General features: G+C 40.6%; 1 protein-coding gene across 1 annotated transcript in view; it reads right to left on the bottom strand.

Annotated features, from left to right (window-relative positions):
- Positions 1 to 8284: 8284 nt before the first annotated feature.
- The window catches only part of slc14a2 (solute carrier family 14 member 2), a 9605-nt gene continuing 1761 nt past the window's right edge, over positions 8285 to 16128 (bottom strand). Inside the window, exons 4-10 of the mRNA XM_020594280.1 lie at positions 10785 to 10974; positions 10552 to 10680; positions 9935 to 10127; positions 9516 to 9663; positions 9142 to 9276; positions 8907 to 8956; positions 8285 to 8812 (exon numbers count right to left, since the gene is read on the bottom strand). Of these exons, the coding sequence (XP_020449936.1) occupies positions 8408 to 8812; positions 8907 to 8956; positions 9142 to 9276; positions 9516 to 9663; positions 9935 to 10127; positions 10552 to 10680; positions 10785 to 10974 (1250 nt within the window). The 3' untranslated portion in view covers positions 8285 to 8407. The remainder of the gene's footprint in view (positions 8813 to 8906; positions 8957 to 9141; positions 9277 to 9515; positions 9664 to 9934; positions 10128 to 10551; positions 10681 to 10784; positions 10975 to 16128) is intronic.

The raw sequence follows: 16128 nt of genomic DNA, 5'->3' as shown, positions 1-16128 counted from the left end.
TAAGTTCTTAGCTTTGTTTCAATTTCCCTCTTTCCATCTAAATACAACCTGCAAAGCAGTCTGCAAGGACCGGTGTAAAAAAGCAGCACCATTTCATCACATGATAAAAAGCAAAACATAAGATAAAACGTATGCTTTGTGGGTCATGGATGGTTTCTACAAGACGGAAGTATTGACCAGTGGTAATGTGTATGTGTTTTGCATCTGTGAGTAACAGTTGGTGCTGGCAGACCTTAAAACAGTGACATTCCTGATGTCATGGTACTGCACAGGAAAGTATAAAAGCTGGGGATATTGACAAGCTGAAGATATGTCACATGACTGAATAATACTCATAATTTTACTTAATGAAGATGTGACTGAATAATACTCATAATTTTACTTCTATGTGAGAACCTACTGATGTTGTAAGTAGGTGTGTCCTGTTACAGAGGTGGAAAAGGTACTTACTGAATGTATTTTGTCACTACTGCAAAGGAGTAATGCTTCATTAGAAAGTGTCATGCATTTAAAATAAAAGTGCTGAATCATTCAAAGTGTGCTGCATTGGCAAAACTATGACTTACTGTGAAGTATTAATGCATCATTGCATACAGTAAATGTATGTTGACATACATTAAGCATTCTTTTTCAGTTTTGTAAGGATAAACAAGTCAAAATTAGCCTAGAAGTCTACTTTTCTGTCACACCTAGCCAGATGTTAAAATGCCTCCCTAGACAGTTTAATTTGACAGATATAATTATTTAATAAGGCATCAGCATTTATGGACTCATGAAAATGGTTTGCACATAAATATGCAAACAAAAACTATGAACTGCACCTCTCAGGTGAATGTTATTTTCCCCATTTGCAAACACATTAATTAAACTAAATCTACACATAGACCCATTAAACATAAAATGTCCCTCTCAAGTCTTACTGAGATTAAATACTCTTACTTTAGAATAGGACCATTAGTTTGGAACTAAAGTTGAGTGTAGTACATGAGTTAACAAACTTATTCTACTCCATCACTATTTGGACACTTTGTTGTAGATTTAGTTTGAATGGTTAAAGCAGCCACTTTTGTCCAATAGTCTATACTCATTAACCCTGTTTTATGTCATTGAGTGTGCAGCTGCAGGTTCAAGCTCGTTTGGGAATAGCACTCCTATGCTACGAAGACGCTGAATATCACGGCAAGGAAAGTTTATTTATATAGCACATTTTCATACGCAATGCAGTGCTTCACACAATACACACAGATGGATAAAACATTAAAGTTCATACAAAATACATAAAACATTAGAATGCAAATTAGATAAAACATTAAATATTACTTAAAAGCAACAATTACACGACAGCACATTTAGCAACATCCATGAGTAGATACCTAGTATTTCAAGTATAGCTGTGGCAGACTGTGGATTCTCACTGTTCTCATTTTACTTTGTACCCCTTTACTTCAGTCTTCCCAAGACAAGCCTCTGAGTACTTTTACATCAGAGGTGGGTGTATTTTGTCCCCAGAATTAGAAACACCAGTGTCTCCACAGTCAGCTAAACAGTCCTAAAAGTTTTTAGAATAGCTGTGGCAAACTGTTGATTCTCACTGTTCCCAATATACTTGTAACCTTTACCTTAGTCTTTTCAGCGCTAGACTCAGAGTATTTTAATATCGGAGGTGGATGCATTTTTCTTCCAGGAATTGTCACAAGTTGCACACACCCGCTCATTAAATCAGTCAATCACTATTGGCCCTATTCAGTCAGCTTCTGTGGGAAACCCAAGAACCATTTGAACTATTTACCTGTCCTGGTTTAATGATGATTTATTGTTTATGATTGTTGGCACATTACATAGGTCGTTGACTGTGTGCGTGCGTGGGTGTGTATTACTTATGTAAGAATCGGTGTGTAATTAATCTCTCTGCCACTTAAACACTGTTGGGAAGGGCACTGGCAATTTCATTCTATTTTTAATACAGTGTCAGCCAATAGGGCAGCACACGGTGGCACAGTGGTTAGCGCCGTTGCCTCACAGCTAGAAGGTTCTGGGTTCGGGCCCCACCTGGGACCTTTCTGTGTGGAGTTTGCATGTTCTCTCCGTGCTTGTGTGGGTTCTCTCCGGGTACTCCGGCTTCCTCCCACAGTCCAAAGACATGCTCAGTCTGGTTATGCAGCATTAGACTTGATTGGTGTCTCTAAATTGCCCATAGGAGTGTGTGTGTGGTTGTTCGTCTATGTGTTAGCCCTGCGATGGATTGGCGACCTGTCCAGGGTGTACCCCGCCTTCGCCCGATTGCTGGCCAGGATTGGCTTCGCCCCCCCCCGTGACCCCGCTCAGGGACTAAGCGCTAGAAAATGAATGAATGAATGTCAGCCAATAAAGGTTTCTTTTCTAGTTCAAATGGCTGTTGCAGAACTATGCAGGCCTGCAGCTGCTTAGTTCTGCAACATCTAATCGTGAGAAAAGTCTTTGAATGGTGAAATGGGCAGCAGGTGAGCTGTATGACAGTCAGCTGATGAAAGAGACTAAAAGCCCAACTGGGACTTGTTTTCAGACTTTCCCCTTTTTCGTTTTCTGCTGTCATCAAATGGTGACATTAGACCAACAATGTGAACGTGAGTGCATGCAATACAATTAATGCATATAATCATAGTAGGATAGCAAGGGAGGGTAGAAAGGTGCTTAATATGTTGTGATATGTCTTCTGATATTTCATGGCATCATAAGAACTAATGTGACTGAACAGGGATAAGAATGACAGCCATTTTGATAACTGCAAGCAAACAGGGGGCCTGGGCTCTCCTATTGCCACTGGGTATATTTAACTGCTTGGTGGTCTCTAGTCAACAGGATGGCCTTTGCTTATGCCTATGCTTCACATTATTGGGCATGCATTCTAGGATCGGTTTGATTTGGTGTACCATCCCTTAGTTATAGGCCTAGGCTGAGGATTGTGTCATGGTGCGGAGCTCCTCTCCTCACTGCCCCATTTTATTTTTACATGTCTTCATTATGTGTCATTAACTTTTATGTCTTCTCTCTCCCATAGTGTGTCCTCTCTCTCCCTGTACCTTTCTGCACATAGCCCTGGCTCTGGAGCTCTAGGTTTCTGATGAGCAGTCACGGTCACATCAACCTGCCCAGTGCTTGATTGTTTGTTGTTGTGTTTGTTGTGTCTTGTTGCTGTCATACTCTTTGCCATTTTAAATAATGTGCACAGCTCCTCTCTGCTGTCCCATTCTGATGGGGAGAGTGTGTGTGTGTGTGTGTGTGTGTGTGTGTGTGTGTGTGTGTGTGTGTGTGTGTGCATTTTACCTTGCCATAAGGCACTGAGTCAGCAGGGAACTGTTTTGTAGCCTTAGCTCCATTGCTCTTGTTTCTCAGAAAATACACAATGACTGTACCAGAGTACTCATCGGTAAATGCAATGATATATTTACACCCTTCAATGGACTCGGACTCTATCGACCCTGCTAGGTCAGTGTGTATCAACTCAAGTGGCTTTTTAGCTCTGTCATCAGGGATTCTGTTTCTCGTTTGAGTGAACTTGCCCTTTAAACATGCCTCACAGGTAGGTTCCTGTGTAGTGTGTTTGATACACGTTCCAGTTTCAGTACATCAGCAAAGTTCCAGTGTCCTAACACCTCATGTCAAGATTTTAGGTTGGTACACTATTCTATCTTAAATGTCTTATCATCCCAGCTCACTTCTGCCTTGATGAAAGTTTACCTCCACTCCATTTGCAGTTTTCACTGAGAAGATCTGTTGGCACTAGCTTGGGATGAGGAAGGCATTCTTCAGGTTTGTCTTCACCACGTTCTCCTCACTGTTGATCAGGTCGATGTAGGCATTTCCTCTTTTTACTACAACTCTGCTCTGTCTCGATCCATCGGCCAGCTCCAAGATGTGGCCCTAGTGCCTGAAGCTCTGATCCAGGGTCGGCCTGTGGCATAGGCAGTATAGGCAAATGCTAAGGGCACCGTACATCCAGGGGGCGCCAGAAATGGAGGAAGAAAAAAAGTGTAACTTCCACTATTCTTAAAACTAGACCTCAGAAAAGAATAAGCCCATCACATTAATTTAACTGCATAGCAGCAAAGCCTACTTAATAATAATAATTCTTTAGTCACCTCAGCACCATGTCTCAGGAGAACTCTCACTGATTCGAGGTGCCCGAGTGACACGGCCAGGTGCAAAGGGGTCCGACCTCTGGGATCCACAGCCTCAATGTCATTCTGAGAAAATCAGTGAGAAATCCACACATTTCCTGGGCACTTTTATTTGTGTAATATAATCTAGGCACCTGGTTAGACTAAAGAGAACAAAGAGCTTACTGTACTAACCTCACTTGTAACTGAGGGCATTGCAATTGTGCATCATAGTTTTACACATTTTAATTTAGCTAATTACTCAGTGATAGAGAACTGCAGTAGTCATTACACTAACAACACTGAGCAGCAGGTCTGGTCCTCATATGAGTCATGCGAATGTGTTATTGAATAGTAACAGTCAGAGCAAATTGATAGTAATTTTACTGAAACAATACACAATATTAACTGTGATGGAAAAACATCAGGTTAGAGATGCCTCTGAAAAAAGTGAACTTGTTAGATTAGTCTGGGCATGTGTGGCAGAAATGAAACTGAAGGTGACCAGGATTCTAAACAAGTAGGAGTTTTTTTATTATTATTATTGTAGCGTCCCACAGGACACAAGGAAGAAACCGTGAGTGCCGACGCATAGTCGCTTTTTTATTAACTCCACACAACCGGTTACTGTTGGCCCTAACCACGCCAAAACAACAGCCCAACAACAATAAGAAAAAGAAACAACCTGCTAACACCCTCTATAGCTCAAATCCCCCCCACACTTCTCTCCCTCCCGCTCTCACACCTCTTAACCCCTGAAGCTCCACACCCATCAAGGAACCATAACAATTTAGAACATCATAACATGCCAAGTGAAGGATCACTACAGTATATTATCCTGGAGTTTACTCATTCTTTGCAATGCATTCTGCTAATTAGCATTTCACTGTAATAACAATAAAATTGAAATTGTTACTAATATGATGATGGTGTAGTTTTTAAGTTACAGCAGTACCAAAAACAGCACTAGAGGTCTTTGTAAGATCATCTTTTTATTCTTATTTAAATCCTTGTATTTTTTTGTGCCTACTCGTTTCTTTAATTAAGTATTTTGAATGTGCAATTGCTTTATTTAAATAAAAGAATGTCCAAGACAAAGCTATTACGTTTCTTATGAGTATATACACTAGCAGTGGAATTTACTGCGATGCAACGGGGCGCCACCTGAAATCTTGCCTAGGACGCCAAATTGGTTAGGGCCGGGCCTGCTCTAATCAAAGCGTTAGAAGCGGGATTCATCATTCAGGATGCGTGAAGTGGCGCCTGTGTCCACAATGAGGCCAGTCAGTTTCAAGTTCTGGTTGCTGCCCTCGCTTGCTCTGAAAGCGTAGGACTCCTCCTCCTCTTCCTCTTACTCACTGGCGCACTCACAATCTATGTCAGCTGCACGCTTCACTGTGTCTTTGTGCCTCAGAGTGGTGGGAAGTGTGTAGATCCAAGAAGGGGTGCCTTGCCGCTTCCTCTCCTTTGCTGACCTGATTGGACACACCTTTGCACGATGACCTTGCTGTCCACAAGCATAACATTTTCCAACAAACTTTTCTTTTTGTTTTAATTTTGGTGCTGTCTCCTTGCAGCTAGTTACTGCCATCATCCCATCTGCACAGGTCAGGGCACAGTACTGCTCGGTGCATTCGAAAGTCTTTAGCTTAGCTTCAAGTTCACAATAGCTTAGTTCTTCATTAGCTTCAGTGATGTGTACCGTGAACAGGTGATATTCGTCTTTCAGACCTTTCAGCATCATAGTGATTAATAAGCTTTCACTCAATATTTCTTTGGTTCTTCTTAATGCTGCAATAATATTCTCTGCTCTGACCAGGTAGTCTGTGATGCTTTCTGAGTTGGCCTTTACCATGTTAGTGACTTCTGTGTAGAGGCTTTCTATGCGGGGCTTCTTCTGCAACATAAAATGGCACTCCTTAGTGAGTGAAAACTGTGGTGGTGCTCTAAATGTGGACCATCCTCTCCAGTAAGGACTGATGGGCGATTTATGTTTATCTCAGGTTTATCTCAGAAATAAATTGGTCATATGATTTCCCTGGTCTTTTGCGGGCTATGGGGTGTAACCAATGCCTCCAGGTACCTTCTGGCTCTGATCAAGAGGTCATTTTACCTGCAGCAGCTGCCTTGGTGACAGCTGGTTGACCACCAATTGGAGGGAGTATGACACTACCTTGGGTGCTCAGGCACTTTGAGCTGCTGTTTTACCCTTCAACCACCAGGGACTATCACAGCCTGAAGAGCTGAATGAAGACCTATGACCAAGCCAAGTGTAAAATGTTACGGCATGGGGAAGAGACACTGTGATCATTGGTGATTTTTGTGGAATATCTTGCTGGATTTATTCTTCACTACCTGAAGGATTTATTTTATTCTCCACCGACTATGGATTTAATTTGTTTTTACTACTTGAGGGACTTAATTAGCGAGGTTAAGTTTTATTTAAAACTACGCATGCTGCATGTGTTTGTTTGTTTGTTTTTTTAGTTAAAAGGTGTTTATAAAAATAATATATTTTTAATATGAATTTAATATTTAATTTCCAACGAATGATCCATAGGTCATAAAACCATCAATCATAGCCACTGTGCAGTAGAGGTGTGAAAACTACAGTTGATGTACCCATTAAGGTACTGCTGGGAAATTATAAAATTTGATAGCAATTTGATGCACCCCTGAGAATTACAGTGGAGGTCCAAAAACCTAACAGCTAAAGGTGAGAAAGTATGAGGAAGAGGAAGGGTGAGGTTCGAAAGGTAACATTAAAGGTGTGGAAAACCAGGCGCGACTTAGGGGTCATAAATCATCTGGCACTCCTAGTTTGACAGGTAGTGCCTTTTATATCGCTCTATTATGAAGCAACCAAAGTTGCAATTTTTATATTTTTGATTGCTCATTGCCAGCAAGATCTTACCCTGCTTGCACCTGTGAGGTGCAGAATACAACTTGAAGTGTTAATGGTAAAATCACTTAATAGACTTGAGGCCCAAACTATTTATCTACAACATTTCTTGACCAATGTTGAAGATCCTCCATCTGGCCTCAGAAAACATTTTACTTTTGTTTTAAGCAGCTAAATCTTAAACCATTAGTATTATTGCTTTTCTGAATTACTTTTGAATGTAAAAGTAAAAGACATAGGTGCTATATATTCAGACTTCCTCAAGATTATCAGTCAATCCTACCTCAGGAACCTTGGACCCTTAGCAGCCAATGAAGAGGGAGAAAAATACCAAACAGGCAAAGCCAATGGGGTAGACACAGCTGAAATATAAAAAGCTGGGGGTTATAAGAGATGGCTGGAAGTTCATTCTTGTCCAGTCCCTACAGGTGTCTGTCATAGATCCTAAATCTAAATTATAATACAAGCTATGACCATACTAAAGAAACAGCTCCCAGGTGGTAGGTCTTAAACCCATGAGTCTTCAGAACAGAGGACTGTGGAAAGCGCTACACTTGACTAATTAAAGCAGACTTCCACATACAAACAAATAAAACTCAGTGCACTGGCTGAGACACTACCTCACATTACACATGACCTAGAAGTTTCCCTACTGATGAAACTTAGCATTCCTTAAACTCTGACGGAGACATCTATTGGAATCATGAGTTGAAAATTTCCACCACACTGCCTGAGATGCCATAAAGTCACCTTCTCCTGACTTCATCTATAATAGAAACTGTGGACCAGGAGGTAGAGCTGTCCCCCTAACCAGAGGTTCGGTTATTAAATTCCTGTTTTCCCCAGTTCACATGTCAGCGTGTCCTTGGGCAAGACACTGAACCCCAAGTTGCTCCTGATGGCCACAGTTGCACCTTGCAGCGACAGTGCCACCATGGCTGCCTTGTCTCTGTACCAGAGACAAATTTCTTGTGTGTGAAACATACTTGGCCAGTACAAGTGATTACCATTAAAAGTTTTAGGTATGTTGTTTGCAGATATATAAGAAGTTCCCCTCAGAAAAGAATAACTGATCATAGCAACATGATAGAGTTCACAGATAATTGTTAATTATTTAAATTAACTACTTTGAGAAAACACTAAATAAATAACCATGGACGTGACTGGTTGTTAAAGTTTAGTAAGAAATATACCACACATGAACAAAGTTTTACAGAGAAAAAAAATCTGCTACAAGTAATCAGATTATCAAGTATCATTTATTTTCTCATATTTACATATATACTTATGCGCATTCTTCAAAAAGTAGCTTCCATTAGCATAACATCTGTCTGTCTTTCGCTCTCTCTGTTTTTGCTGACATATGGTACTAAACATAACTAGTAAAAGTGACCTCCGGTACGGCACTATGTCCCATTTCTTCTTCCGTCTGCTTTTGTTCTACCCTAGGTGCTGGGTCTTCCACATGTGTCTCTTCCTCGTTACCCTTTGATTCCTCACTTTCTAATCTCCCTTGTTCTATTCTTTCAATCTCAAGCCTTAGTTGCTCTTTCTCATTTAGTATTTCTATGGCTTTCTGCCGCTCCTCCTGTTCTTTCCTCTCTTTCTCAGCCATTTTCTCCTGCTTCTTCAACTTCCAGAAGTATGCCAGGTTTTTCTCAGGGTAGGTCACTTTGGCTAGTGGTAGCTTGAAGATCTTATTGGTCCCGATTGTTAAAAGGAGGAAAGTGAGGGCAGAGAGACAGAAAGGCCAGGTGCAGGCTGGCAGACTGAACTGTAGAAGAAAAATACACTATGTTATACTTAGTATTTTGTGTTTATTACGGGCTGATATATGAATTGAAGTGAGAGAAAATACGTATACCTACCGTTGACATGATATTGGAAATGGCTGAGCTGAGGTATGCACAGAAAAAAGCTGCAGAGGAGAAGAAGAGAGGTGTGGTGAAATGACATGCATGTTTATTCTGGGATAAGTGTTTTCACAAAATGCAAATATGTGGTCCCTCTCTGCCAGTGTTGCACATGGTTACATGTCATGTGGCCATCTTGTGTATATGTGCATTTCCAGATGGTGTGTTTATCATTCAGGTGTCTACTCACCACAGGTAATGGCGAGCAGGTGCGCCTGCCATGTGAGAACATAAAACATGCCTCCGATGGCAATGCAGGCTAGCACACAGTTATATCCCCAAAGGCCAAAGTAAATGTCACCAAAAGGAGCTGCCAGAGCCAGGCCTGCAGAACAAGCAAAAACCTCAGTTTAAGGTTGGTTAACCAGGTTATCTTTGCATGTTTTAATGGATATTTTTGTGGTTATATTAGAACACATGAATTGATTGCAGCTGGAATTAACTCTGTAAACGTAAGGATGCAAAAATAAGATGCACTGTTTATTGACTACTTTTGCAGTTGTTCATTTCACACGCTTCCTATATGGGAAGTGTGCTGACCAAGGTATTGTTTGCTCCCCTCACCTGAAACCATTCCCACTGTAGATCCAATGATAGCATGAGCACAGGTGATAGGGGAAGAGATGAAGAGCGAGATGATGAAGATTCCTCCCGTCCAAGGGTTATCACAGCCATACACCTGGCCTATTCCCACAGGTATTGACTTGAACAGCTAAAGAGGTACACACAGAAAACCATATTTGTAGGTGCACTACGAAGTATAATGTACACTTAGACAACATAGAAATGGATTTATTAACATCCCCCTGACTGAGCTTTGGTGCACCTGTACAAAGCAACTTATACTTAGGCTTTTAAGGCAATATACAGTAGCTAAGCTGCACAAAGATCTATTAGCCATAGTAACTGAAACCTAGGCTTGTAAAATTTAAGGTTTGCTCCTTCAGAAAATTTGTACAGACATATCGTGGTCTGTTTCTGACCTTGGCTACATCGATTTCAGCCCAGGTGATATTGGGCATCTCTGAGCGAGGCTTAAAAAGGACTTGGGGAAAGTAGTTGTTGTAGTGGCCGGTGGCGACCATGTGGAGACACACGAGGATGTTAAAGGGCAGGGTGAACACTGGCAGATCCCAGCGACTGTTGATAGAAGCCAAAGCACTGGACACAATTGGGCTGAAACACAATGATACAACACTATCAGTGTTAGATTTTAGTCACCTTTAACTCAATCACATTCACAGTAGGTTCTGCACATTTCCTACTCTTGTTATTAAAGTATTATTATATATTTATACCAGCCAACACCAGAGATGCCAACATGGGGCAGGACTGTGATACTGTCAGACTCATTCTTTCCACTTATCCAACATAATTAAATCATTATTATGCTTTATGGCCGACTGAATCGACAATTTCTGACTGAGAAAAGGTTAATGAAGTCTGGATCTAGAAGCACTGTTTTTCTTTCAATTGTAATATAAATGAATGAATAAATTCATTATATACTGACATTAGACATGTTAGCCTTTAGTCCTTGTATAGTAAACTGATCAGTTTTCTACCTTTCATTTCACAGTTACTTAGTGTATCTGCTTACCACATCATGGACATGAAGATGTTGGGTAGCAGAAGCCACCAGTACCATTCTCCTGCAGTGGAGAAGACAGCCATCAGCAGACCCACCAGGATGCCATTGTATCCGTACAGCCCTGCAGCTATTGCATCCCTGAAGGAAAGTAATTAGACAGAATGAATTCATATTTTCCTGTTGTACAATACAGTGTATGTGACTTCTTTCTATATAATTAATCTAATTATGAGTATTCCAACCTGTTCTGTTGTAGAATCAGGGCAGAAATTGTAGCAAAGAGTGTGCCCATAAAGCCATTGAGTGCCCACCAGTAGTTCTGCAGGATGAGGCCTGCAAAAATAATGAGCCCACTCAAAGGGTTGTTGACAAACATGACCTGGGCAGCTCCACGCAAAACCCAGTCCAGCAGCTGCAGCAAGAAGACCTGTTCTGGAAGATGGAAAGAGAGAGAACGAGTGAACAGAGGGACTGTTGGCATCTTCCCAGGGCTGCTTAATGAGCTGTGACTCTTGTGCAGACTCAAGTCTTTTTAGGCTCACATTTGTGCAGCCAGGGGCACGAAGAAAGACTGTGAAGACACAGTGAGAAGCAGAAGCCTGGGACACAGAGATAATCAGTGGCTGAGGGAACATCTGTGTCACCACGTGACTGTCCATAGTGACAGAAGCCATGACTTATCTTTTCATAGACCCTTCAACTGTAATAACGTCATGTAGAGTGCCTATAAAAAGTATTCACCCCTTGGGTGTTTTACCCTTTTATTGATTTTATAAATCAGTCATGGTCAATATAATTTGGCTTTTGTGACTAAAAAACAAAAATGAAAAAACCTCTTTAATGTCAAAGTGTAAACAGGTTTCTACAAAGTAATGTCAATTAAATAAAAATATGTAATGGGAAATAAGTGATTGCATAAATATTCACCCCCTTTAAAATGACTGACCTAATTCAACAGAGGTCCAGCCAGTTGGTGCTAGTAGTCTCACAATTAGAGAAATGGGGATCACCTGAGTGCAGTGAATGTTTTTCAAGTGATTGTAGTATAAAGACACCTGTGTCTCAAAGGTCCAGTCACTGGTTAATCAGGCTACCATTACACCATGAAGTTAAAAGAACATTCCAAGCAACTTGGAGAAAAGGTTATTGAAAAGTATAAGTCAAGGGATGGATACAAAAAATGTCCAATGCACTGAACATCCCCTGGAGTTCACTTAAGTCCATCATTAAGAAATGGAAGGAATATGGCACATGTCTAAATCTGCCTAGATCAGGCCGTCCTCACAGAGTGACCATGAGACTCTGCATACAACAACTGTTGCCGGGGTTCTTCACCAGTCAAAGCTTTATGGGAGACTGGCAAAGAGAAAGTCACTGTTGAAGAAAACTCCAGCTGCCTGGGTTCTTCACCAGTCAAAGCTTTATGGGAAAGTGGCAAAGAGAAAGCCACTGTTGAAGAAACCCCATATTAAATCTCGACTCGAGTTCGCCAAAGGGCAAGTGGGAGACTCCGTGGTCAAGTGGAAGAAAATTCTTTGGTCTGATGAGACCAAAATGGTGCTTTCTGGCCATCAGACAAGACGCTATGTTTGACAGACACCAAACACTGCATGTCACAACAAACATGCCATCCTCACTGTGAAGCACGGTGGTGGCAGCGTCATGCTGTGGGGATCATTCTCAGTAGCCAGCCCTGCAAGGCTTGTAAAGGTTGAGGGTAAAATGAATGCAACAAAATATAGGAAACTCCTTCCACAATTGATTGATTGATTTATTCTTTCAAGCATGTAAAGATAGTCGACATGTCAACACATAATTTCACACATATCCACAAATGCTAATCCATTATCAATTTGCTTATACCTAGTACATGCTTGAATGGAGTAGGAAGAAGTTAGACTTATCCAGTCCTACCCCATAACATCATCTTACCATCATTGGTTTGCAAGCAGTATCTCTACATAGATAATTTTGTTCTACACCACACAAATAATATACTAAAAAATTATTACAGATTGTTAACATTCTTACATAATTACATTCTTAGATAATTGTCTTCTACACCACACAAGTAATATACTAAAGAATTATTACATAGTGTTAACATTCTTACACCACACCCACAATGTTCCATCTAATTAATCATTAAACCTGTTCTTGCATATATCTTGATTGACACATACCTATATATTTATGTTTAAACTCGTCTATTCTATTACTATTTTTTATGTCCACACTTAAATTATTCCATAGTTTTACCCCATTTATGGAAATACAGAATATTTTTTTGGTTGTACGTATAGCATGAATTTTAAAATTTAACTGACCCCTTAAATTGTATCCCCCTTCCCTTTCATTAAATTGAGTTTGAATTCCACCAGGTAATAAATTGTTCCTGGCTTTATACATAAACACAGCAGTCTTGTATCAAAAAATTTTAACAATTTAGACTGTATGAAAGCTACATTGGTGTGATCCCTATAACAACACAATCTTTTTCAGTCTGCACAAGAACTATGGTTTGATATTCTAGAACAGTGCGTGTTTTCCCCAACCAAAAACCATGATAATAGGGATATAAAACAGAAAATCAGGAAGAGACAAGAACTTTTTAAGTCAGGGGACCAAGCAGAATACAGGAAAGCCTGGTACGAGCTACAGAAGTCCATCAGAGCTGCAAAAAGAGCATACTTCCAAAAACTGGAGAGCTACTATATGAATAACAACACAGTATGTGGCAGGGAATCCAGGCAGTCACAAACTAAGGAACAAATCAACAAACGCAGTCTCCAATGACATCACCCTCCTGGACCACCTCAACAAGTTCTATGTGAGGTTTAACAGGATGAACACAGACACCCCCTCAAAATCCCCGTGACCCGGGGGACACTACTTTTCGGTTGACACATACACAGGTCCTGAAGGCGCTGAAACAGGTAAACCCCCATAAGGCGCGGGAGCTCACAATCAGCACAGGCTCACCGCAGGGCTACAGTGTATCGCCCTTTATATCATTTAAAATTACTAGTGCTTTCACAGATATGCAAGTTAACCATGCTGTGTGCACAACAACACCCTTTATGTTGGTGTGTCCCAAGATGTGCTACAAAGACTTCAGCTGGTACAAAACGCGGCTGCTCGGTTGCTGTCGAACACTCCCAGGTATGCCCACATTCTCCAGTTCTTTTTTCACTATACTGGTTGCCAGTAAAATGGAGAGTTGATTTTAAAATGTTATTTGTCTTTAACGCCATATATGGCCTCCGCCCACCGTACCTATCGGAGCTGTTATCAATATACCCTTCATTGGTTGCCAGTAAAATGGAGAGTTGATTTTAAGATGTTGTTATCTGTCTTTAAGGCCATATATGGCCTTGCCCCACCATACCTATCGGAGCTGTTATCAATATACACTCCGCGCCGAACCCTGTGCTCCGCTGAGCACGTGTCCTTGGTTATTCCACAGGCCCGATCTAAAAAATGGGGCAACCACTCGTTTGCTGTCTATGGTCCTAGACTCTGGAATTCATTGCCGCCTGAGATTTGGTCTACAACTGAGCTAGCGGTTTTTAAGTCTACTTTAAAAACTCACCTAAACAGGCTTTTGGTGTTTAATCCATTTTATCTGCCCTAAAGGGACATGGTTAATTTGTTCTTCTATATTATTTTATTTTGATGAAACTTTTATTGCTATGATTTTCTAACCTGTGTTTAGTATTGATTGTTTTAGTATTTGTTAGTTGATATATATGTTCCACTGTGCAGCACTTTGTGCTCTTCGGAGTTGAAAAGTGCTTTATACTTAAAGTTTATTATTATTATTATTATAAAGTGCTGAAAAATGGACGGAAGATCCCAGAATAATCAGGAGAACATAGTATGGATGCTGTAAAGCAGGGGTGTCCAATTCCAGTCCTCAAGGGCCACTGTTCTGCTTGTTTTTCAACTATCCCTGCCTGACCTGCTGCTGATTACCTGGCTCAGGTGTGTTCAGTCAGTCAGAAGCTGGAAGATACCAATTCACTTTATCTTTCCTCACTCCACTTTCATCTAAGATGGTATCTTAGATGACCTCGGCAGAGAGGACGACTCTTCAAAGGCTCATAAAGACTGCAGAGAGAATAATTGGGACTGAACTTCCTGCTATGGACACACTGTACACACAGCTCTGTCTTAAAAGGGCAGAGAACATAATCAGGGATTCATGCCACCCAGCTCACACTCTGCTCAGGCACAAAAACTGCACCTACAGCCTCAGGCACAGCAGGGCAGACAGTATCATCACACACAGAACTAGACTTTATAACAGCTTTTTCCCTGCTGCAGTAAGACTGATGGCAAATACGAAAATGTGAGAATATATGTTCAATAACCCCTTACTAGACATTTGCAATAACACCTCACTACCTCACCAAGCATAAGGACATATCCAACTCCACCATTTGAATTAGTATATGCAATGTTTGAAGTTCACTGTGGGAAATACTTTTACTCTATTTTTGTGTATTGCAGTTTTAATGATTTGTTGCCTTTATACACATTTTTTAATTTTAAGACTAAGCATTCTTTCTGGCTTTTAACTCCTTACCTGACTCCAAAGGAGAGCTGCACAAGAATTCCTATATGCCTAGACTGTCTGTTTATGTATAAATGGCAAATAAAAAATCTTGAATCTTGAAGATTTATTTTCCAGCAAGACAATGACCCCAAGCACACAGTGAAAGCTACACAGAATGGTTTAAAGACAACAAGGTGAGTGTTCTGGAGTGGCCGAGTCAAAGCCCAGACCTCAGTCCAATGAAGAATTTCTGGCTGGACTTGAAAAGGGCTGTTCACACCCAATCCCTGCACAACCTGGCAGAGCTTGAGCAGTTTTGCAAAGGAGGGTGGAGTAAAATTGCAGGGTCCAAATGTGCAAGTATGAACGAGACCTATCCACACAGACTCAGTGCTGTGATTGCAGCCAAAGGTGCATCTACTGAATACTGACTTGAAAGGGGTGAATATTTATGCAGTCACTTATTTCACATTACATATTTTTCATTACCTTCTAGAAACCTGTTTTCACTTTGAAATGAAAGAGGGTTTTTTTGTACTTTTTTGTCAAAAAAGCCTAATTATATTGACCATGATTGATTTATAAAATCAATAAAAGGGTAAAACATCCAAGGGGTGAATACTTTTTATAGGCACTGTATATATTAACAGGATGTGTGTTGCACATTTTTTATAGTCTATTTAATTGTCATGAGTTTGTCAGTGGCACATGATTGTACAAAGATAAAGAGCGGTGTAGGGATTCGGTACATATCGCCCAAGGGTACTGTTAGGTATTTTTAGTCAGATAGAAATTGGATAGATACTTTATGTATTAGAAATGTTTAGTGGAGATAGGATGTCTAGTTAGACTGTTAAATGCTTAGACATGCTTATGAGTTTCTACAGGGTACATCTGATCAAGAATAACTAGAGAGAACAGTTGATGACTGTCAACAGACAGGGTGTTTAATATTATTATTACGACGTGTATAACTGTAGCCTTAGCCATAATATGTTCTTATGTTTAAGTCACGACATGTTACTAGA

The sequence above is a fragment of the Monopterus albus genome, unplaced genomic scaffold (genome assembly GCF_001952655.1).
Source record: "Monopterus albus unplaced genomic scaffold, M_albus_1.0 scaffold23.1, whole genome shotgun sequence".
NCBI lineage: Eukaryota > Metazoa > Chordata > Actinopteri > Synbranchiformes > Synbranchidae > Monopterus > Monopterus albus.
The sequence above is the reverse complement of the archived record's forward strand: the minus strand, read 5'-3'. Positions and strand labels throughout refer to the sequence as shown.